This window comes from Phalacrocorax aristotelis, chromosome 2 (assembly GCF_949628215.1).
Source record: "Phalacrocorax aristotelis chromosome 2, bGulAri2.1, whole genome shotgun sequence".
Classification (NCBI taxonomy): domain Eukaryota; kingdom Metazoa; phylum Chordata; class Aves; order Suliformes; family Phalacrocoracidae; genus Phalacrocorax; species Phalacrocorax aristotelis.
The window spans coordinates 37,445,357-37,470,487 of NC_134277.1; the positions used below are offsets into that span (position 1 = coordinate 37,445,357).

A 25,131-nucleotide genomic window follows, 5' to 3' on the forward strand; every position below is an offset into this window, starting at 1 on the left:
CCTTGCTCACAGTTACTATGCTTTTCAGTATATAGCAAGATAGAATAATAATAATAAAAATGGTAACAGCCACAGTAGCAAAGTTCATGCTGAGAAAATAACTCATTAGAACCCAACAAATCCAGTGGTAGTCTTGAAACGCATTATTAAAGTATTTCAACAGCAGAAAACAGTAGGAATATAGAGACTTATTGATTTCTTATTAAAGCATCAGAAACACCACTTTTTACATTTTACAGGCAAAACCAGCCTCTGGGGGGCAAAATTTTCCAAAAGTTTTGTAGCATTCTCAGTACTACATTTCTCCAGGCCAGAACTGCATATATAAAACTTAGAGGTTTGAAATACACTTTTCTTCCTGCTTTGAAGTATTTAAGATTAAATGACTGATAGTTTAAATACGTAAGAGCAATAGATTATGGACAAAAACCAGAAAACAATGCTTGAAAATATATTGTATAATTAAATTAGTAGCTCATTGATACACGCAGGGGGGGTTTTTTGGTGGTCTTAACGCCTACTTCATTAAAAATTCCCAGCATCCCTGACAAATTGACTTTTACATGACTGAGAAATTGGTAAGTCCAACGAAAAAAAACAGACTGTCATTATTTTTGTTTTCCTAAATGTAATGCATTACCTTAAACAAAAATAAAACAGGTTGCTTTTATCCCCCAAACTTAACTTGGTGTTTGAACAAGCAAATATTACTGATTTTAGAAATACACATGTGAAAAAGTATATCTTGGTATCAGTGAAATGTAAGGGTTCAATGCATTAATATTTATAAAGCACTGCATGAATGCAAGTTAAATTAATTCTTTAAGTCAAAAAAGACGGTACCCATTTGCATTTCAACAAGTGAAACTTTGCCATCTATTTGACAAAGAGAAGACTATAAAAGGTCTCAAATTTCTCCAATAAAAGTGGAAATTACATCTCAATATTTCGTCAGAGATTAAAAACAGAATTTTAGATGAATTATCTGATACAAAGATGGAAGTGAGGGTGCTGCTTCAAGATCTACAGAAGTAGAGCACTTTAAGACAATTAAATGATTTCCCTGCAGGCAATGTCTTTTCAATCCAAGCTAATGACATCATTTAAGGAGGATGGTCCATTTAACTGAAAGGATCTTTTACAAGGCAGACAGACAGAAGGCAATCCGGGAATGTTTTCAAGGACTTCCCATATTTCAGAATTATAATGGTGAAATGCCTACATCAAAATCTTAAACTCAAGCATTAATCAACAAAATGAAAGACTAATTTTATAAGAAAAATGTAATAAAACTCATTTTAAGAAGTTTTCCCTTCATTATTTTTTCCTTTAAAGGAACCAATTCTCTCCTAATGGTAATTATGCTGCTTTGGAGTAATGATAATACTCAGGCAGCTCCGGTTTAGGCTGCTGTTTTTAAAGTGAAGCCGAAGTACTTCAATCACTTTCAAGTTGAAGAGTAACTTTCATAAACTTTTCCACCAGTTTATATAAGTCAGCTGTGATCTTTCAGATAGAAAGCATTACACTACTGCCTCCAGAATATACCTTACTACTTTTGCTATGGTCTACATACCAGCCTTTAATTGTACCACCACCTTTTTCAGAGAAGAAAAAAAAAAAGGCAACACCCTCAAATGAACCAGTAAGGGAAAACTCATAGTTTTAGCGTCTGTACTGCTTTAACTCCTGAGGGGGGCCGGGTTGGGGTCCTATACCTTCTATTATCCAAATGATTTTTCTGATATTGAAAAAAAATCAGAGCAGAATATGCTATTTTTTGAACACTGAAAGGAACACCAACATTTTCATATTAAAATAATATTATTAAAACTAAGACATTATACAAAACTAAAAACACCTCTTGTACTTCAGAAGGCGGCACCAGTTTAAACCCAATCAAAGAGAGTCTTTTTACCATTTACAATAACACTCAAACCCATGGAAGTTGTATACACGTTAGGACAACATCTGTTAATAAATGATGTGGTTCTAAGGACAGGGGGAAAAAAGTTTACCCTACATCCCTTTAATATCCATTTCAAATTGTCAAAAAGTTCAGAAAGCTGGAAAGTGTGAGACATACCGGAGAGATCTTGCCATGTAAGCAGGAGCTAGAAATCATAGAACCAGCCCTGGCTCTTAACCAGATTCCTTCTGCAATCTTGTACAAGTCAGAGCTACTTTGCCTCCTCCACTGCTCCATAACAGAGAAGCAGAATTAACATCTTTCTAGAAATGCTGTGAAATTTTGTTGGTTTCACTAGGGTTTGCTTTTTGTTTTGTTTTGGGTTTTGTTTGGTTGGTTGGTTTTTTTGGTTTGGTTTTAATAAATACAGGGAAAAACATTTCATTTTCAGGCCTGCTGCTCCACTTTACTGTTTCTCCCCCGCCTCACCCACCCACCCACGCACTTTTTCAAAGAAATGTAAGCAGTTGGAGGGAGGGAGAGAGAAGGGGCGGAGGGAAGGTTACAGCATGTATAAGACTGGGCTGTCACATATGTACTAATCCATGCATTTCACAGAAAACTGCATACTTTCTTCTGTGACTGCTATAGCATACATGAGATTGACAAACCGAGGAAAAGACTGTGAAAGAGGATCCTTAAGGTAAACAGTAAGGTTACTCTGATTATCTAAAGAAAATTATTTTCCAAGAAAAACAATTTTTGATCTTAATAAAAAGGAGGCAGGACAAGGCAACGTTAAATATAAAATCAGGACAGGTACAAATGCTGTTACCTAACACATACATATAGCTCATTGAAAATGGTGGTAGTACGGGACATATGCCAATATCAAAGCCAAAATTTTCCCTCAGTTTGAACACACATTTTTTCAATTCTCACTGTCACTCCAAAAACAAATTATCAACTGTAAAAAGTGGTTTTAGTTTAAGGACTTAACTGAGCTTTTGTCACTCTACCTCCTTTGCCACATCAAGAACATGGGTATCCTGCAGTGGTCAACAAGTAGCACAACAAAAGAATGCTGACTATTAAAGCCTGAATATAGTTAATATGGAAATAATAATAAGTCAGTGGCAATGCACAGAATAATACCAATGCATTCCTAACCACCTTGTTTTTTAATTAGTTGACAGTTACATTTCTAGTAAAGGAGGAAGAGATTTCTACGGACTTCAACTGACATGACAGATTTAATTCCAGTCCCTGCTACACACCTTCTGTACCACCTAGGTCCTCCACTAGCACATTTGCATATCTGTTTCCAAACCTTTCCTCCAACTTTTTGGTTTTATTCCTATTAGGTTTTTGGAAGCATGGACTTTGGAAGCATGGAGGTTTTTGGAAGCATGAACGTACCTATAATGGAGGATTCCAAAACTGCCTTGATCCAATGAAAATAAGATGATGCATGAAAAATATATTACGCACATTTATTGGCACTTGGCCCATTTTCATAGCTTTTTCATTTTTCACCCCAAAAGCTAAATCACAGCTTCAGTTTCTATATAAACCGAATCAAGCAGCCAATGCATCTATCACTAGCAACAAAACTGTATAAAAATGAAAATCTAATCATTATAAAGGTTCCTTTTTATATTGGTTCCCACAAAAGTATTTGTATCTACAACAGTTACACTAAATGCACTGTCAGATTTCCTCACTTGCAATCCTCTATAAATAATATACTTTTACAACAAATTCTTGAAAAACACTTGACAAAATTGGGCTAGAGAACACTACATGGAAGCCAGTCAGTGACACGTAAGTGCTAAAGGACGAGACTCCGGGACTAACTTCTTTATGCATTATCTTTACCAGTATGTGTCTTATATCACTACCAAATCCCATTCCTGTGCAAGATTAGAGGTATACTGAATGAACAAAATGACTAATCACTGTTCTATTTGTTCTTATTTCATGATCAACATTTTACTCAATTGTATATGTATTAGCCAATACAACATATTGGCAAAAGAAGTTACTTCTGGGTATGGAAGGGAAATACAACACACAGATAACTTTGTTCAAAATATTTACAAATTACTAGTATATTACTTAGAACAATCTTAGAGATTCAGAAAGTAGCATGAAAAAACCATCAGAGTTAGACAACTGACTCTCAGTCCCAAAGGATCCATGAAGAACTACAGGAGGATCGTCCATGTAAGTATCAAAACAAAAGGACAAATTATGGCCTCATCTGTACAGCAGTGGGAACCAGAATAACTAGTTATGTTGTAAACACAGATGTCTCTGTTATAATGCTACCTTAGAATACCATTGTTCTCTTTTAATTGTTAAAAGGCAGGGGGAGCCCAAACAACAGCTTAAACTACTCCAGTTCTGAGCTACTCAATTTATTTCTCAGTTTTAAGGTGATTATCATTGTTTTAGCTTGTTCAGTTTCACACACATTATTTTGGTGGCTTTAAACATTTTGACTCAGTAGATTTGCTTCTTGTACAGTATTTTCACCTTCTTGGTTTATATTTGTAATGTTCCTCATTGGAGGCTATTTCTAATTTAAGACCTGAATCATCACTAACTGCAGATACAGTAAAGAAATTCTCTACCTGACATTCCTGAGAAGACACTAATCATAGAACTTGGAAAAGAAGTCAGCTGCAAAAAGCCTGGCCTAGGGATTTAATTAAAGTACAGACACTCAAGACCCTTTCCAAATCATAGCAAGCAGCTATTTGGTACCAACATAGTATGGTATGAATCACTACACCTCATAATTACTCCCTAAAAAGGAAGACAAAACCAAACACAAACTCCCTCAAAACGTCTGTTTCCAAAAGACAAAGGCAATTAACGGGGGAGGGGGGGGGATCCAATGACAGTGTTTAGAGTGGCAAGGGAATTTAAAGATGCCATGCGTATTAAGTTATATTTCCTAAATTAGGGTTTAAGACAGCAAAAATTTTAGATTCCTCAGAACTGTTTAAAGCTAAATTTACCCCAGGTTGAAAACATCCTGAGAGCACAACAAAGCTGGATTAATTTCCCTTCTCAACATAAGCATTTGTAAAGCCAGAAATCCTTCTAGATTCTATCTTGCAAAAGAAAAGTAAAATGCCAGTAATATAAACATGGCAGTGCCTTAGGTAGACTGTGTGTCACAACCCAAAGTAAGCATAGCCGTGCTACCTTCGGTCTTGGTACATTTGGTGCTCTGCACACCATAAAGCGTTCCTTTATTTCTACCTATCTTAAGTTATACAACCAAAAATTATCCATAATAATTTTAGACAGATTTTTTAACATAATCCAAGAGATGCTTCTAAAGAATAATTTAAAAAGTAAAGATTCTTTATATGTATTATCGTTATGTTCATACACAAGTCAGTCACCCAATATCTCAATGACTGTTAATGAAACTGAAAGCCTAATTAGCAAGATGAGGGAATAACCCCAGCATTCTGGCCCACCTCCAATATGAATAATTACATCCACCTATGCAAAATCCCCCTTGTCATTTCAATTAGGTGAGATATTCCTCATATCCTGCTCTTAAATTGCTGGGTATTGTTTACAGTGCCATTGTAAAAGCTACTACGTTCTACCCTAGATATTGTTGCATTTTGATAGTAGCAATGTGGCAATTCCTACATATTTTAGTTACCCTGTTCAAAAACTCTAGTGTTTGCATAAGACTCTCTTATCAAAATAAATTAATTAACAAACAAACACCAAAAAAACCCACGACCAAAAAAAAGAACCCAGTCATTCACTGTGCATATATTACTGAAAGAAGTGTAATATCCATGCAGAACACTGGTAACAGGTATCGAGGTACAAAAATAAGTCAAGTCAGGCATACACACCTCTCTGGCAATTCAGCAGCATAACAAGCAGCCACCTTATCACATTATCACAACTCTGAATGTCTCAGAAATTAAGCCAAAGCTAACCCCTCTCCCTAATGAAATCCTACCAGTATGTTAGAACACCCTTCTAAAAATGTATATATACACACATCTAATTTAACAAGGAAGAGAAGTCAGTCACCAATCAGCCCCTCCAAAAGAACAGTTGCACCTCTTTCTACACCTTGCTTCCTGCTCAGCAGTACGCACACACCACATACCTGCTCCCCAGAACAGCCACTGATTCCCCCCTCATCACTTTAATTTTGTCTCACTCCCCCACCATTCCCAAAATTTTCTAAAAAGTCTAATTTAGATTGCAATTTATTGAAAACTGTTCCATCTGACTAGAAAAGAATTCCTACATGAAAAAGGATTTAAAACTTTGGTAAGTTTAATGTTGACTTAAAGAGGGATATCTGGTGTTTACTATTGCCACACCGTATCAGAGAGCTTTCTTCCTCTCCTCTTCTGGCTCCGAATTGCCACTGAAGTTGTTATTAGTAAGTAAAGTCCTAGATGCTTAAATTAGCCATGCTATGGCCCACAGTCCTTTTATTTTGCTCTCCTGCTTCAACTCTCCCTATCCCTTAAAAGATACAGTTTTAACAGACTGTAAAACCCACTTAAAAAGTACTCATTTTTAGTGAGTTTTTAGTTACGAAATAAAAAAGGTATCTTTTGTTTACTAAAATATTCAAGAAGATATCTGCATCAAAAACGCACATTGACATTAACTGTGCTTAACTATTTCATGCAACATTTCAGTAACCACATCCCCGATCTATTGCTCCACTATGGCAATATGGAAACTTCCACAATAAAATACAGGCAAGGAGTGAAAAGAGCTGTAAAACCATAAAAAAAAAAAGTTTGCTTTTTTCTTGCCCTGGCCTCCTAGGACTGTAAATCTCAAGCTTTCTGTTTCCTAAATTGTCCTTTTTTCAAGGATTACCAGTGTTATAAATACCTTTGCCTTCTACTGACTAGACACATTTTCTTCTGTAGACTCACTTCCTGTGGCAAATGTTACATCAAAAATTACACACACGCTATTAGAATCGCGATCATTGCTGCACTTCTGTTCATATATTAACAAAAGCACTAAGAATAGAACAGGTTTCACTTTATCATTTCCTTCTACAAAAGGAATATCACTCTTGCACGGGAGACAGTAATATACGTATTAAAATTTATTTCAAAATACAGTAGAAATTAATTTCCATTAAGTAGACCTGCTGGGGAATAAGCTGCACACACCAATGATTAAGCATAAGCATGCATCTGTCCTTTAAATACGCATAGCAGTAGTCGCTTAGATGTAGGAGTTCAAATCATGGCCATTCTTGCCGCATATATATAAATTTGCATCAGGCAATCCTAAATTAAGAAGCACCTCTGATGATAAGTTTACAAAAGACAAAGAAAAAAATTGGTTGTAAACTCCTCTGCATTGCAAAGATCTCTTTTGTCTGTCAATCAACAGAAAAGTATTATTCCACCATCACAAAAGGCAAACCTTTGGAGGCAGTATAGGTCTGTGTGTTGTGCAAATGTGCAGTTGCTAAGAAGCAAATATGCTTCTCTTCTAATCAAATAGCCCAGCTCAGCAATGCTGCTGGCTTGGGGCAAGAAGCAAATTCCACCAGCCACAAACTTAGAAACAGTCTTGAATTATTTGTTGCTGACCGCTGGCTGAACCCTGTCCTGATGAGCACCATCACCATTAGCCACTTCTCAGTGTATTCCATCAACCAATGGCAATAGCAGCATGCTACAGCTCAGGCTGCAAGGAATTGATCAAACAGGGTAATGAGACTATTTCTTCATGGAGGTTATTTTAAATGAATATAAATATTTTCTTTCTACATAATTTGCCACAAAAGGTCACTGAACTCCCCGCGATTCTAAAGAAAAATGCTGTGGTATCCCCTTTATATATTTGAGTTAGAATATAGCCAACAAACAATTCTGGGCATTTTTGATGATCGCCTAAATCTTAATGAGGTGGCATCCCAGACAATTGATTAGCGGCAACATTTTATCTTCACATTTAGTTACGAACAAAAAGAAGATTTGGCGCTATTTTAGAAAATCATGATACACCTACGCCCTTAAAATCTTTCATGAGAGAATATATTCTGTGATCCTAAAGACTTTCACTTTTACTATTACAATAGATCATGCATATTTAGCTATGCTTGCCATACTTTGATATTATAGCCTCTTCTATAGATTCTTTCAACTGAACTCATATGTTAAAAATACCCACTTCGTATCAGAGTCAAGTTACTGATAAGGAAACCCGTATTCAGACACCCTGTCTGTCGTCATCTTCTTTAAAAGACTACTATAAAGAGACACCAAGAGATCCCTGAAATTTAATTCAGACCAACCGCTACAAAAACCTCATCAAGGCTCTCCTTGCCCCATGTAAGATTTTTTAGTCCTATGATTTCCAGTACTGGACAATTTCTCCAGTGCTGGGAAGGCACAAGACTGGTTTAAATACCAGTTCAATAGTATTTTATTAACAAAGGCATTACACTAGGGTAGTACTAAGACTATGATAATTAAATAGTGCTTATTATTTTCTACTTTTAGGAATAATAATATAAAAAATATTCCAATAGGCCAACTAAACACAACTGTTCATGTTTGAGAGTTCACAAGGTTACTCTGAACAACTTTAAGAAAATACTTTCAACACAGAAGAAAATTTAGCTTTATACTCAGGGAATGAGTATAATTCATTTGTCTGAGACACAGCGCTTGAAAGTGGTGGTTAAAATAAAAATTTAAAAAACATGTATAAAGGATTAAATTAGCTAGCCTTTTCCTGATTAATAGGAGATCACTTACATAATAATAGAAATGGCCTTGGATATTTTTTATTCACCCAAAATATTGAAAGCAATTTTTTTTAAAGCAGAATGAAAGTATGTTATCTGAAACTCTGTTCTTTGTATTTTGTTGGGATCCTCAGATCCTCAAGATTTTTCTTTTTGTCCGTAAATGAATATTTCTGACCAGTAGAGGAAATAAAAATTTAAAAAAAATAAGAAATTAGTAAGAATAATAATTACAAAAATAGTTTAGATCAAGAGGATTCTCCTCCTGTCTACCATCCCCACTAAAATACTATTTAGAGAACAGTCTCTTCTCTTTATCAATACCATCATTATATCTTATATGGAAGTGAAATGCATCTAAGACTTGAATAGAATAAAGTAACACAGATGTGTTTGTCCTACAGAGACACCATTTCTAGAATATTTTTTTCTTAGAAAAGTTTACAACAAAAATTAAACTGTAGTTCTCTGATGAAAAAGATAGCTCAGTTGGCTGGTTATTACACAGCATAAAGATTGTTACATCTGTTACACAGACCCTACAAATTCTTATTTTTTATCCATAATTTCTTTAAAAAGTGAAAGTTCCCAAAAATAAAAAGTAGACATTTCTACATTAATGTTGAAGATCTATAAAAATCTATGAGACGACGTGATGCTAGTACTATTCAAAAAGTACAAAAATCCTCGGAAACAGTATTTTAAACATAGGTGGAAGAAACCAATTGATACATGAAGCCTAATTTTTCCTCAAAGAGATCCCATAATAAGTCCTAAATTCCTTAAAAAAGAGAACAAAAACAAAAAAAAACAACCCCAAACCAACCAACAATATAAACTTACAACACTAATAAAAACCAATATTCACTTGCAGGGGGGCTGTGTGTGGAAATCAGCACCCACTAGCAGAAGATCTCATCAGTGGACTAACATTTGACAAAAATCAGTGGAAACTGCAAAGAAGCCAATACAATTTCCAGTGCCAAGGAGCCAGATGGCACTGCTGGAAAAATTATATCTACAGACTGGCAGCTTGATCCCATGATTATTGCCCAAGGGAGGAGGAAGAGGAAAACAAGAGGTATTTCAGTGTGATGGAGTAAATCAATTATCACCAGCTCACTACAGCGTTTTCACATTATTTTTATACCACGTTCTAAATATCACCCAAATGAACGAGAGCACTGGAAGATGTCAGCGATCTGGGACAGAAAAAAAAGAAAAGGTATACCATATATTAAAAAAGCAACAGTACTTTAAAGCAACTCTATCAACTGCATCACATAGTCCATATTTCCAAATCAAATTTGCAGATACATTGTGGTTAACGGGTAAAACAAAGTTTTTATTTTGCGGGTTTTATTTTCCACCTAAAATTACAAACATTATCTATACAGATTACAGAAAAAAAACCCAAACAACTCTGCACCTCTCAATGTTATGACTACATTCTTTTGTGTATTTTCAACTCTTAACTTGCAATTATTTTACACACACAATTACAGAACAACCATTTTGCTAAAATATTCCAAGCAGCTTTAATCAAAAAAGTTTGTGGTAGTCTCACCAATTATTTTTCTGTTAAAATTCACTATTAAAGCTAGCTTCTGAAGAAGCTGTTAAAGGGAGAAAAATTACTCCACTCCTACTTTCATATAAGAAAAGCCATCCTAGAAATCAAAAAGACAAACTTCTTCCCCCGCCACCTTACATGCATACATATTCAAATAACTAAACACAAAATAGATAGAAACATAAGAATGTGTGAGAGACTCCACCTGAAAACAGGCATGGTTATTTTTTTTTTAATTGGAAGTCAATGACAACACTTCCACTAACTTCTTTTCCAGGCAACAGTAATAATAAGGCACATTTCCTGTATCCACGCTTGCAAAAAGAGTAATTTATCTGTTAGCTACCAAGAAGACTTGGACCACTTCACTTCGCTTGTCTCCATCCTGTTTTCATCTTACAGCGCAGCCATGTACTCAGTCCAAACACCCTTCTGCCCCCAAACACAGTCTTTTGACACTAATCCTTTCCCCTTACATATTCAATGCAAAGTGGTGATGCACAAGTGCAGATACATGAAGCACATAATAAACTAACTACATCTTTCAATATGCATTGTGAGTATTTATACATCGCCTGTGTCCATATACAAAAATACAAAATCTGACTGTTGAGGAACAAGCATAAAGATGTTTTATACAAAGACCAGGGTATGTCTGGAAAGTTATTATCAGGCTGTGATGTACTTTCCATTAAGGAAATTGTGTTCAGGTAGAAATAGTAAAGATTCAGAAGGCAGCCAGGAAAATCTTGTTTGGACCAGAAGACATTTTCCTCCATTTTATAGTACAGGATTATTCATAACTCCTTCCACAAAATGGGGCCAAAACTATTTCTGACTACCAGCAGTAGAGAAGACAGAGCGAAGACCCTCATAGGATACTACCTGTCACTATTGTGGTAGTTAGTGGTAAATAGGCTCTGATCAATATTAGTCAAGAAACTGTAGCAATAAATTTAGTTTGGAGAAACTATGGCATTCAGCATTTTTAGTCTGCTACACTAAAGTCCTACTCTTGTAAGTAATCCAAGTAAACATCTATGAAGAATTACTGAGGAAACTATCAATCAGACTAATACTGCCTAGTGACAGATGTCGAAAGGAAGTATGGTTCCTGCTGCAAATTTTTAAGCAGTGAACAATACCTGCAACATTTTCTTGATAAGGGCAATAATGAGCTTGCCCATATAGTGGATATCATAAAGATTTAATTTACATTTCTTTTCCTTTGCAAAACACTTTGATAAACCTTTTCATGACATAGTTTTTACTTTTCTATTCAACATTTTTATTTTTCCATTCAAATTTAATCTCAAAATTTACAAATATTAATCCACTGCAGCCTTACTTTTATTTGAAAGGAAACAAACCCAAATCCACTAAATGAATGCCTGGACTACATGACGCCTGACAGAAAACAGGCCCATTTTGTAGCTTCTTAAGCTCTACAGATACACTTTACACCTCTGCAGAAAGTACTAATCAGTTAAAGCACAAAAACGGGAACACAGGAAAAAATCTTTTTCGGTTCATTAGTGTTGACACACACTTCAGTGCATGCAATAAATTAAATACAGGCAAAATTCCTAATTGCCAATTCAGAGAAAGAAAAGCCTACACCAAATTTAATTTTAATTCTGACTTTTACTGCAAGGCTACTTTTTTTTTTCCCAGTTGGTTCCTATATCCGGGCTCTCTAAGGCCTTATCCTTGACATATAAAACATGAACCACCACACAGACCATTGTTTTACATATTTCTGATCTAGCCTAGAACAAACCATTATGTTTTGGTAGAGTTTCTTCTCCCCTGAGATGTTTGACACTACTGCATAGTATATGCTGAAGGCATACCTATTTTCCTGTCGTACTTAGTAGGTATCAGGAAGGAAAAGATGCCTCTTGCCTCAAATGCTGAGCAGCAACAATCTGTTGGACTTGTTCACCTCTGGAAAAGTACCAGAAGAGTACCCACCTCAAGGTGCCACTGAAGTAGCATGAAGCAGTGCTATCATCTGTGATTGATGCATCTTCCTGTTTCTTGGAGGGAAGGAGTAAGGAGCAGAATGGAAGCTGACTTGCCACTACTGCTTGGCAGGAAGAAAGAGGAATTACAGGGAAATATAAAGGTAGAAATTCACTCAGCCGAGTAAAGCACTAATAAGTTCCTAAATCCCTAATTAACAGCCTCCAAAGCACACTTGAAAAGCTTATCACATATCAGAGAGGCTGAAGAAAAACCTTCCTTCTTCCTTTTTATTTCAGCTATTTGTGATGCATAAGAACAAATCTAGAAAAACATTAGGCCAACAAGAAAAAACGTAAATAGAAAATCTATTGCACTTCAGCTTTCTGGGTTGTTGGTTGTTTTTGTTTTTACCATAATATTGTTAGATATTTTGAATAAAATTATTATCTAATATGAAAAATAAATGGGTTAAGCAGATAATTATTTGGGGTTTTTTTATTGTGGATATTGTCCTGTGTAGTGGTGAAGCATACATGGCTGTTTTGTTATTGCTCAGTCACTGAAGCAACATAGATGAAATAAAATGAGCAACAAACCATGTCATCTCCCCCATGGGAGAAAGGTAAATGTTAAAAGAACACAGGGGTTTATTGTTTAATAGGAAGTTTTTCATCATGATAATTAGAAGTTCAAACGTTTTAGTATCATCAATTTGTACACACTATTAACCTAGAGGATGCCATTTTTAACTTTACTGTTGACTTTAATAGGGCCAAAATTTCACTAAAAACTTCTGCTCCCTACCAGAAATTGATCCCTTCTGTTCTGTGCAAATGGTTTAAATCAAAATTAATTAGATTAGCTTTGCATATTTCTCACGCATTTTTTTTAAAAAAAACTTCTTGCTTCTCCAAAATAACTCATTGCTGCTATATTCACTGCTATGGATCCTACACAAGCACTACAGCTGCTTGTTCTTTTCATAAGGTTTCAACAGCAGTTACATGTGGAGAGTTATAAAGACTCTTCTCAGTCTTCAAATACACTCATGACAGAAGGGGAGGGGAGGAGGAAAGGAAATACACCATCATCAAATCCTTTATGGACAAAGCAGAGTCAAATGTCAACAGGCTGGCAAGAAGAGCTCAGGGTATGTATCCTCTGCCAGTAAGTACAGTGCAGCACTGGGACATGCTGCCTGGGGAAGACTGAAGCTCACCATTAGAGGTTTTTAGGAAAGATGAGACAAGTGCCTGCCAATAAATCTCAGACATGGTAAAGGTCATACACTGACTTTACTCTTAAGGTCCCTCCTATCCAACAAGGAGTTGCTCATCTTTACAGCTTTTGACAATTTCAACAAAGTTAGCAGCACACTCCTCATTTGTTAAGCAAACTGATTTGGATCTGGGAGTTTATGCACACGTGGTCCCATGTGCACCAATATCCTCATAAACACATAAACTGAATTTTTAAAATACGCTTCACATTTTAAGTTCCTCTTTAGTACGTTTTACTTTTCATTGTGTTCCATCAGCTTGTAAAAGACTATTCTGGGTGACATCTAAACTGTCCACAAGTGTGTCAGCTTAATTCCCTAGTGATGCATCCTGCCTCTCACAGCCTCAGCATACCACATGGGAAATTCTAGACTTCAGTCTTCCTGCTTGAGATTGAGTTGCTAATTATGACTTCTTAGAATCCTGAAAGCAATATTTCTGATCAGTTGTATTACCTTCTCAGCCAGAAATGTCCCAGAAATGCAGAATCATAACACATTGTAATACATAGTATTTCCTCTGCCATACAACATCTGTTCAGACACAGCAAAAGAATCTACTAAACTGTTGATGAAAATATAGAATTACCTACATATATCAAAATATTATTCCCCAGTTACAATTTTGATATTAACTAGCATCTCTCAAAACAAAGTTGGCATGCCAAAGTCCAATCTTTACTCACTTCCCATGGCATTGATGCTATTGCGCTCCTGCCAGCTCCTAAGAGCATAAAGTAGAAGTCACCTTTTCTCACCAAAGATTGTGTCCTAGTAAACCTGGATCTTACCTCCCTTCAACATGACCTTTTTTTAATTAAGCTTGAACATATAGATAAATGTAAGGAATAAGAAAGGACATGTTTTTCTGCCTCAATGAAATCTACCCATGACAAAAAGACAATGAATAAAGAAGTTTCTCACTTCTTTAGTCATGCACTTAGTTTGGAACTCTCTCCAGTACTGCAAAGCAAATAGCTAATCTTCTAGAATAACTCAGGTAAACCTCCAATGCTGTCATCCCTAAAGACAATCAAACATCCTCTTCATGCGCATTATTATGATACCAAAATAGTGGTAAACCAATACAAGACTGGGGGGATATGAAGGGCAAACGGAGAGAGGACAGAAAAATCCTAGCTACATTTTCCATTCTCCAACCTTTGCTAACTTAGTTGCTAATACTCCTTAACTGGCTCAGTGATGGAGCACAGTTTTTGCTTCAATATAGTGCCTCAAAAATAAACTCAGTAGGAATGTAATTGAAGAAAGTGGGAAAATACTTGTATATGCATTGTACATAAAGATAAGGTCTTAATGTGAACCCTTCTATCCTTCAGTGACAGTATTCAAACCCTTATGACTACAAAATAGGGAAAACAAGAAAAAGAAACTTAATCAGTACTTGTATTTGAGACTTAAAATGTCAAAAGAAGCAGCATGCAAAATTTAGTCACACAATTTTTCATTCTCACTTGATCATTCAAAATGCAAAAATGTGATGTTCATGCAAAGGAAATACTATAGATCATGTAAAATAGTTAACTTAAGCCTGCAAAGTCTTGTACAGGACTTTTCCAGAGGAACTGCATGAAAAAAAAAAGTGAAAACCTGTTGTTTCATCCAAAAACTATATCAAGAAAAGCATGTTGCAGGGAGCAACAAATTCTGCTCATTTTCAAGACTGCACTCTGATGGCACAACCCCTTCATTTATTCTGATTCCCCAAGTTCTACAAATGTCCTATTTTGCTTGCTTATGCCCTACTTTCCTCCACTTCACCTATGGGGAATTTTTAGTATGAGATTCTCACCCTATTTAACAATTTTCTACTAAAAAGCATATTTTATTCATAAGCTGTAGCCAAACATGATAATTCGAAGAGCATACAAGTCCCCAGACACAGTTTTAGTACTTCTTTCATCCTTAAATGCTCAAGGCAATGTTTCTGGACCTTCCACAGAAATGATGATGATCTAAATTATTTTATTGCAGCATTCACTGTGATCTTTTTAGATCCAGTAATTACCCAATCAGGTACTCCCTACAGAGCTAAACAGACATATCTTCTTCAGAAGTGGTCAGTTCACTCACAGTACTTACAAAGTCAGAAAGTTTGTTCCTTTAATATTAATGGCATTTCCTACAATGGACTCAAGTACCATGCCACAAAACAAAAAATTTTACTGTTAAAAAAAATCCCCTGAGATTGTAAGACAAGATTACACTGCTAAATAGGAAAGTTTCAGCATGGCATTGAACCTGGATTTAATACCATCCTAAGAAACCTGAAAATTAAACAAAAAACAGTAACTTTTTCCCCATTAATGACTCCACCAAAAATAAGTTTGTTAGCAACTTTAAAGAAAGTTTTACTATTTCAATTTTTAAGTGTTTTGGTATGCTTTGGGTTTCAACTGATCAAGACATATATTTTCCACTATACACATTCTCCAAAATACAGATGGAAAGGGAGTAAGAATTTACAAGACATAACATTGTTATACAATGTACTATACAAAAACCTGTCATTTAAGTTGCAAGAAACCTAGTCATCAATAAGCGGAAAAAAAAATACCCTGCTCAAAAATCAATTATGTTGAGTCTTTTGTATAGAGTAGTAGTACACCTTTCAGGCAACTGGTATTAATGAGCAGACATGGCTATAGAATCTCCATCTGTTTTTCTGACAAAGCTGTGACTACTCCAGTCTCTCATTGAAATTCCATTAATCTGGTGCACCAAGGACCAATGCGAAAATCAAAACTCCATCTAACCCTTTATCAGCTCACAATAACCTACAAGTGAACTCTGCCTGTTAGCATACAGCAAGTTATGATTTTGCTATCAATCAGGCTGTTAGCCAATAAAAAAAAAAAATCAAGTTAAGAAAGGAGTGCCTGGCAGTGCTGTTTTGTTTTGTCTGTCTTGTTTTTGGGTTTGTTATTTTATTTGGGGGTTTTGTTGTGTTTTATCCCTTTTCCAATTTCTATAGGGTGTCTGGACATGTAAGCCTATGCATCATTCTCCTTCGTTGTGATTTAATTGCTGCCAGCAATCAAGTCAAAGCATCACTGAAGTGTGCTTGAATTTCATTAGAAGATATAACTTATGCTACTTTCCTACAGTACCTAATAAACCATAAAGAAACCAAAACACATATGGCTTGAGGGAATAACTGGAAAATTAGGTGGCCATTTGGGAACTGAATGAACTTTTGAACCAGAGGAACAGAGAAAAAGAAATATTAAAAGGAAAGACAGACTTAGAATGCACACAGAGATGTGGGGGTTTGACCTTTTCAGTACCTAGAAAATTACATTAGCATTATGAAAAATACATATCATGTTTAGAGTTTATAATCCATCAAAGTTTAGATACTTTGTTAGTGCCTACCATAAGGTAAAAGTCAAAAGGACAACATAACAATCAGATTTGACAAAAGGCCTTTAGGTGACCTGTGCTAATTTAGTTATCCCATACTTATTGTTAAATGGATTATCTCTCTTGTAATTAATACACCATTAGACAAAGGTCACACAAAAACTCCAGGATTTTACAATGACTGTAATGTACACGTAATACACTAATTCTTTATCTGTTCCCAAGCGGGTGCCTTCACAAATTATATTTTGACAGTAACACTGAGAAGTCCAATAGTGACACTTTCAGAAGTCGTACAAACCTTGCAGTCTAACTCACGTATATAAAGGTAAATGCCTGTTTTGTTTATTTTTTTAAGCAGAAAATTCATATAAAATGTTTTACATAAAAATATGAACTCAAATATAAATAAACACCACCTCAGTTTGGTTTCCTACAGTTAGGCGCCTTTATTAATGCTGAGAGCCTTAATCCTACACAAATGAGGTTTTACTCCTGCACAGAGCCCTGCTGAACTAAACTGGTAGCCATGTAAGATCAAACATCTACCTTACAGATCCAGCTTCTTCAGCAGGTTTTAAATATTGAACATTAACAGACTGCTAAAAAACAAAAATACAGTATTAAGCTTCACAAACTCCTTCAGGCCTATGAGAAATGAAACAAATGGCACCTCCAAGGATCAATCCACCTCTTACAAGATTCTCACAACATATATTTTCGTACATAGTCTAGGTGCCTTGACTTGAAGGATGGACTACATACACTAAAATCAAAATGGTCTTAGAATGATACACTGGACATTCAAAGAGGAGAACAGAAACACTCCTCCATCTACCACCTTTTCTCAGCTTCTCCTCATGCTGCACTCCCACTAGATCATTAAAGAGGATTTATCATAAAACGTGGGAAGACCAGTGAGGTACAATCATCTTAAATATAACACAATCACACCCACTCTATTTCTACCTAAACTGGAGTGAATTAACCAAGATATTGTTGGGCAGCTATTATACCTACTCTCATAATTATAACTTCCAAAGTAGGCTAAAAATTAATCACCCATCTGTACAAACTCATATCATATTTCATATACTCTTGCAACAGCATTCTTCAGCCATTCATTATTTAGGTTTACGAACATTATCACTTTTTTCTTGATTAACTGTTTTGAAACAAATCTATAATTGTATCTCCTATTAAATAGTCATACAGTTTTGTCACATACCCTTTATGCAATTAGTACCATGTTATTAAGTCACAATTAGAAATAAGATTATGTTTGTAAGCAAAAATAAATACATGGAAAGTTGCATTCATGTCTAGTTTGGAAAATTAGCCTGGGTTTTCTAAAAGCCATATTCAATTTGACTGATAATTACATGTTTTTATTTTTGTAATAGAAGGTCACATTGCCAAAATGCAACAAGCTCAATTTTTTTTTTAAAAAAAAGTGTGATTATTATTGTTACACATTTTAGAGTTCTGGATATAAAAAAATGTGTTATTCTGAATCAGTGGTTAGAAGGTTTATCACTTATGCATGTACTTGACTTATCCCTGTTCTGCAATAGACATAATTTTATACCTCATAAAAGCAATTTATGTTTCCAAAGGGAATAATCTGGATAACATAAAATGTGGAGTGCTATGTTGCAGGAAGCATATTTTCATTCAGCAATTGTATTTCGAGATGGAGCTGCACAGTTTGATCATCACATCATGTCAGAAAACATCATTCACTAGTAAGTCTATCTAACTTCCAGTGCCACAAATTAATATACGTCGTTAATTTATTTGTGCATATACTTAATTTATTGCCATATATTATCCACAGAAGGTATTTATATTATGTATACAGTAAACGAATCTCAAAAATATGGACACTATGCTAAAGCAAGCTTGTTAACTGTTGAAATATTCAATTGTTCATGTCTTCGGAACAGTCACATTTAGCATTAAATTTAATGCATACAAAATAAAACAACATGGAAAACAGCTATGGCGCCTTCTTTTTTTTTAAATGCAAACTCAAATTTAAAATGTATATAATAAAAACATTCTACAAAAGACTGTCTTAATGGAAGGAAACATTGTAGGAATAATTAATTTAATATTTTATGAACCTATTCTGCATGGAGTTTGCAGAAAAATATCAATCACGTAAACTGTTTCATTATTTATTAGATAAATAATACAGTAAGCCATTAAGTAGCACAATAAAATTAAGCAAGAATCTGATAATGTTGAATTAACAAACAATTTGTTACTACAAATATTCACACTTTTTTAGCCACTGATCTATCTTTAAAAACATATGCATCTACAGAAGATGCTTTGTTATAAAAAAAACATGAGTTTGAAAAAAACACGTGAATTTGAGACAGCTTCACTATGCTCTAGGACCACTAGAGAGAGCTCTTCAGTTCCTTTAAAGGTTCTTGTAAAGGTAAGAAAACTGTCCAGCTGTGATGCTTATCTGTTTATCTGATTTCCAACACTAACATTCACATCAGGAGAATCCAATTACATGAGTTTGTAGTAAACTGGCAAATCTAGTACGTTCTAAGGTAAACAGTGTCACATACCATCAGAAGGTGCTTCATCCTCTTTATCGTATCGGTCAGATGCTATTGAGACACTATCAGGAGGCAAAGAAAGAGAGCTCTCAGGCTCTTCCTCATCTTCCAATTCTGTAAAAGTCAAAAATACATTGCTAGTTAAAATAGCCTATCATACAAACACAGACAGAATCCAAAGACAAATATTTTCATTAGTAAGGAGGATATCAGTTCTTATCCGAAACAGAAAATTCCCCTTTCTCACAGGCTCTCTAACACACACCTTGTATGTTCAAACACAGCTGTGAGCGCTGCTGTTCTAGGGTTAGCTTCTAACCGGCCGCATACATGTGGCTGCAGTGGTTTCCCTAAACGCTGTCATATAATGAACCCGCTTCCAATGCTGCACAACTGACAGCTTCTCACGGGGCGGGGGGTGGTGGTGGAGGGAAACAAACACAGACCACAGCAAAGAGGTGGGCAAGGGAAACCACTGGCAGGAGAAGAAATGGGTAATGCCAAGCTCCAAAGTTCTGCCTGCCCGAGTGCAGGAAGGAGCTGCAGCAACTTCCCTCCCAGGAAGTGGCAAACTACTTTTGGCAACAGTTTGTCGCCCTCTGCCCACTCCTGCTTTTCTTCAGCATAATTAGGCACTACTTTGCAAATGTTGTATGTGTATGTGAATTCCTCCCATGAAACTGAAAATGGAATTACCTTCTGACGGCACCCGGTCGGTATCTGTGGCTTAATGCAGCATTCTGTTGAGGAGTTTCTTATGTAGCTAAGCGCCCTACTACAATATATACAAAATCTACATCATTAGCTAACCTATGCACTACACTGATCAGCGTGCATTAAGTATGAAGGTCTGGGAAAGGTAAAGTGAAATCAATAGTAGTTGAGGCTTTCATTTAAACAAACAAAATTTACATTCTCCCTCCCAAAACTCACTATCTTTTCTGAGGTTTGTGAGGTTTGTTGTTTGTTTTCAGTTTAATACCACCTAGGCAAAGAAGAGGTGGAAAAATAACAAACTACTTTGTTCCTTAAAAAAAAGAATCAAGTCTTGGTCAGAAGGAAAATCCAGTAATTAAGTATGATAAAAATCACCAGACCAAAATCATAAAGCTGATGCTCCAACAGATCAAATGACCCTCAATTTTCTTAAAACGCATATAAAGCTAAATTCCTCAAGCATTGCCTTTTGGTATATTCATAAGCAGAAAGCTTTCCAGAGACCTCCAGACATGCTTCCCTATTCATGTATTCCCTTTTAGAGCACTGTATTGGATAACTAATTTCTCAGAATCCAAAATAAGGCCCATGCATAGTGAAAATATTCTTCCCCAGACATATGAATAACATTCATCAGTAGGACTGTCTATCCATGGCTGCAAGTTTTACCCCTTTGCTTCCCATTTAATAATGGAAAATTATGGAAAATTCAGAGTCCATGCCCAAAAAGCACCACAGTTGTTTGCAATAAACAACAAATTTTCTACACACATAAGACAAAACAGCCTGGATTTTGCTTTGCTGGAGGTTCTTTTACATCCCAAGATTTTTGAATACCACATTGGTTTTCCCTTCATTAATTTAATTTTTTTTTCCTGGGAAAGCTTCCTTTCAAGCTCCCATGCCACGCAACAACTGCTTTGAATCTGAACCTGACTCCAATCTATTTTCGACATGGCCATCTTCCAGTAGCACTCCAGCCACCCTGTTAATCTGATCAAAATATTTGCATTTCATCACACCTGTCAAACCAATCAAAAGTAAATTATCCCTCTCCAGGATTCACCTCTTCCTCCAAACAGAAAACCAGAGAGCAGACAGCACATGAACAGAAAATATTATGCCATATTTACAACCTGCATGATCATCTTTCACACTTACATGTCAGAGACCAGTTGCCTGTCTCTGTCTATATATATATATATATCTCTTTATTAGATGATAGACTTCATATAAAAAAGCAGACATGACATCCACAACCTATACAGTACCAAAAGTTGTTCCACTCTTTTCCTGTCCCAAACTTTTACTAGTACTAGGATGCACAGAATACATGTATATATAAACCACCACCTCCAATGCCCCGGTTGTTGGGCAAAAATGTCCTCTTACCAGCTATGCATAAATGTACTATCATTTAAACTTCATGAAGGTGCCAGCATAAATTTAAGGTATTAGGCTGTATTTCTAGAGGAAAGCATTTCTACAAACACCTACTGAGGAAGACTAGAGAGAACTGCATTTGAAGCTACACGTTACTCCTTGAACAGTCAGAGGAGTCAGTGTTGAGCAGCACAAGCCACTGCTCCTCTCTTCAGGTGCCAAGTACCTAAAAATACACCCAAAAAGCATCAATAAATTAAAGCAAAGCATTCGACTTGCATTTATGTAATAGAAAACCGAACTACAAAGCAACAATGGACATCAGGTAAATGTATCCAATACAATTTGCAGGCATAATTGAAAGCATTACTGCCTAATCAGACATCTAAAAGCAAAGCATGCTCAAATGAAATGTCTATAGACTCATTAGTTGGCAGCCATTCCATTACAATCACACATAATGTCAGTAGTGCCTTGAACCTGTGCCAATGACAACAGCATAAATTTTGCATCTCATTTCTGTGGTCATAAAATTAATGACCAGTTTAAAAATACTTCTTTGCAAAAGTTATTGCACAAAGAAATGACATGAATATGTGTCCCTGTTATGTAGTCACAAGGATAATTAAGGAGTTGATGCTCATTAATATAGTTTCTTGTTTCCCCAGAATACCGTATGATTTATCTGGAAGTTGAAAAAAAACATTTAATTAACAGTAGATAGCTAACAGTTACAACAGTAACAAAAATATGTATATGAACTGAACCTCTTCTCTAGTTTCTGCAATTTAAACTAACCTCTTACACGTTTGATGGCAGAATCAATGTTTCATGTTATCTGTAAAATACCCATACAATGTCTTTCCTTATTAAATGCTACCTTTTCCATTACAGCTTATTTATTGATTTAGGAAATACTGCATACCAAAGGGTAAGTGTACCACATTAGGACTCAAGCATGAAAGACAAAATCTCCTCATTGTAATAAGGGCTGCACTTCAGTACCTGCCCCCTACTTCTGAAGATTTCCAACAGATTCAGTTGGTACAAGCGGAATATAATGAACACGACCATATTAATTTATAAGAATCTAATTTAAAAAACAAATCCAGACTTCCCTGCCCCCCCAAGTAATGCAACTTTTTCTGCAATAGTGTGACTATATTAATGAACAACTAAGCATTAAAAATACTGATTCAGCCACTAAACTAAAAAAGAGCAAGCAAGATGTTTCAGCCAACACCTCCGAAAGAGACTTGCTAGCTCAGGGTCCCCAGATCACTAAACACTTTTATTCTATTTCTTAAAAAGTCTAGACAGAGCAATGCATTAAAATTGCTCAAGTATAAGGAAAATAAAACAACTCACAACAAGACATGCAGGTCAAAACACCCTGCTTCTTGCCCTTTTGGGGGGTCCCAAGTCACAGCAGGTTGAAATGACCTCCTCCTGTCCAATCTCTTGCTCCCCTAAGAACCCACCAAACAGAGAACTGGATGAAGCCACCAAGCACATAAATACAAGGCCCTCACTACAGAGTTTTTCCCCAAAAATAACTAGTCAAACTTGCTTTCAGCTGGCACAGGTATACTTTAGCCTCTTGCTAGCTGGAGCTGGTATTTTTAAGATGATGCTGCTGACCCAATCCACCAGTCATCTTGCAAGACTGGATTCTTCTGGCAGCCACTTTCTCAATGTGTGCTTTGCCATGAAATCTGCTCCAATACGCTCATTCCTGAAGAGTCTTCTAGAGTCTCATATTAACATGATGGTTTTTAACAGCTTGTTTTGTAAAGGTCAAGTAGGAATTCTTCAGCAAAACAATACTGAAAGAGCATTAGGTTTGTAAGCAAACATGCTTCAAGCAAAAAAAGCAACACAACTTTTACTTGCTGAGCTGCCTCTCGTTCTGATGATGCACATCAGGATAAGACCATTTTGTGCTGCACAGGTGGCTGTATCTTGTGCTGCTTGAAATTGCATTTGGCATGGACACACTTCACAGATAACAGCTCCATGTAGCTGAAAGGGACAACACGGTGACTTGCCTACAATGAAACCCTCCAGACTTCCAGGATAGAGTGATATTTGGCACACTTCTAATGCATCCGACGGTCTCTCCAGAAATAAATCATGATGATCCTCACAGTACCGTGTAACAACTAAGCCATATCCTTCCCATTTATGGTTAAATACTAACGATGTATTTATGCTCCTGACTGAAAGCTCAAGTGTGTTAAAATATAGAACTCACATCCTCTTATGACCACAAGCTACTGCCTCTCTTCTCAAGTCCAAGATGATGCCTACCTGCTGCAATTTCCTGAAGAGTCCACAGAGACAAAAAAGGAAGCATCACCTCCACACAAACCAGAGGGGGTGGGGTGGGGAACAGAAAATACAAAGCCTTTGCATATAGTGCTCCTCTATCAGCTTGACTATTTCCAGGAAGCAAGTGTCTCAGGGTCCAGACATTCACTGCTCTGCCAAGAGCTGAAGAGTCATCCAAGTCATCTAAAGATTTCCAACAGGTGCTCCCAATAAGTACATAAACACCACCAATACTCTAGAAACACAGGTTTGCCTTCTATTATACAACAGTGAAATGAAAATTAAAGTGGACCTTCATTGGTTTTTATCAGACTCCAAAGTGGTAGTTCAGCAAATGTCAAATCATACTTTTCTGAATAAATAGCACAAAAGTAGTATGCTGCAGATCAGATATAAGGTGCGCTGAGTGCTTTAAGGGGAACTTGTTCCACAAATTCCCATATTATGACTCAATTTGGCTAGTACTTTTGGTGTCTTACTTTCAACACTGAGCCAAAATCTTTTGTGAATGGTGATTAAAAATATATATTTTACTAAAATAAATGCAAAGAACAGATGGCAAGTGAGCTTCAAACACAAATACAGTTTCTAGGGCTTATACTGCTTCTGCCAACTTTAGCACTATTTTTAGCATAAATTGAAAACAAGGTTCTTTTAACAGAACATTTTGGCAGCCATGATCCAATTAATCTCAAAACAGAGAAATGCCAAAAACTGTATTAACTCAGAATCTTTGACAAAGTCCAGACTTTTATATCTTTAGAAGAATACTAGTCTTATAAAAAAATGAATCCAATTTGTATAAAAAAACCTTAGTTTTCAAGTTCCCAGTTCTAAGATCTAGAATGGGCCACCTTGAGTGTGACTACGGCTTTTTTATTTTGTTTAAACTGCTGAGATAAGATTCAAGTATTTCAAATGAAAAGGAAAAAATAGCAGAAGTGTCTAAGAGAAAAAGAGATTTCTACTGAGTTTCTTAAGAATAAAATAAAAATGATACATGTTTAGTAACATAACTCAGTAAAAACAAATGTTGTGGAAAGATTAGTTGTTTGGATATTGTTTTAATTGTACATTTTTGGCCAAAAGAATAACATGTGCTTTCTTTGTCCATAAATCAACACTACACTTAACTGTAAAAGTCAGTGTAAAATCAGGTAACACATCACACATGACAATTAAATATTTTCCTGTACAATTAATTTAATGTCTTGAATTTTC

The 25,131-nt window shown here is 35.8% G+C and overlaps 1 protein-coding gene across 3 annotated transcripts in view; it reads right to left on the reverse strand.

Moving 5' to 3' along the window:
• Positions 1–25,131, reverse strand: part of SKAP2 (src kinase associated phosphoprotein 2) — a 119,742-nt gene that overhangs the window by 78,219 nt on the left and 16,392 nt on the right. For all 3 annotated transcript variants that reach the window (XM_075083109.1, XM_075083107.1, XM_075083108.1), the window contains one exon: positions 19,489–19,593. In XM_075083109.1, the coding sequence (XP_074939210.1) occupies positions 19,489–19,593 (105 nt within the window). The remainder of the gene's footprint in view (positions 1–19,488; positions 19,594–25,131) is intronic.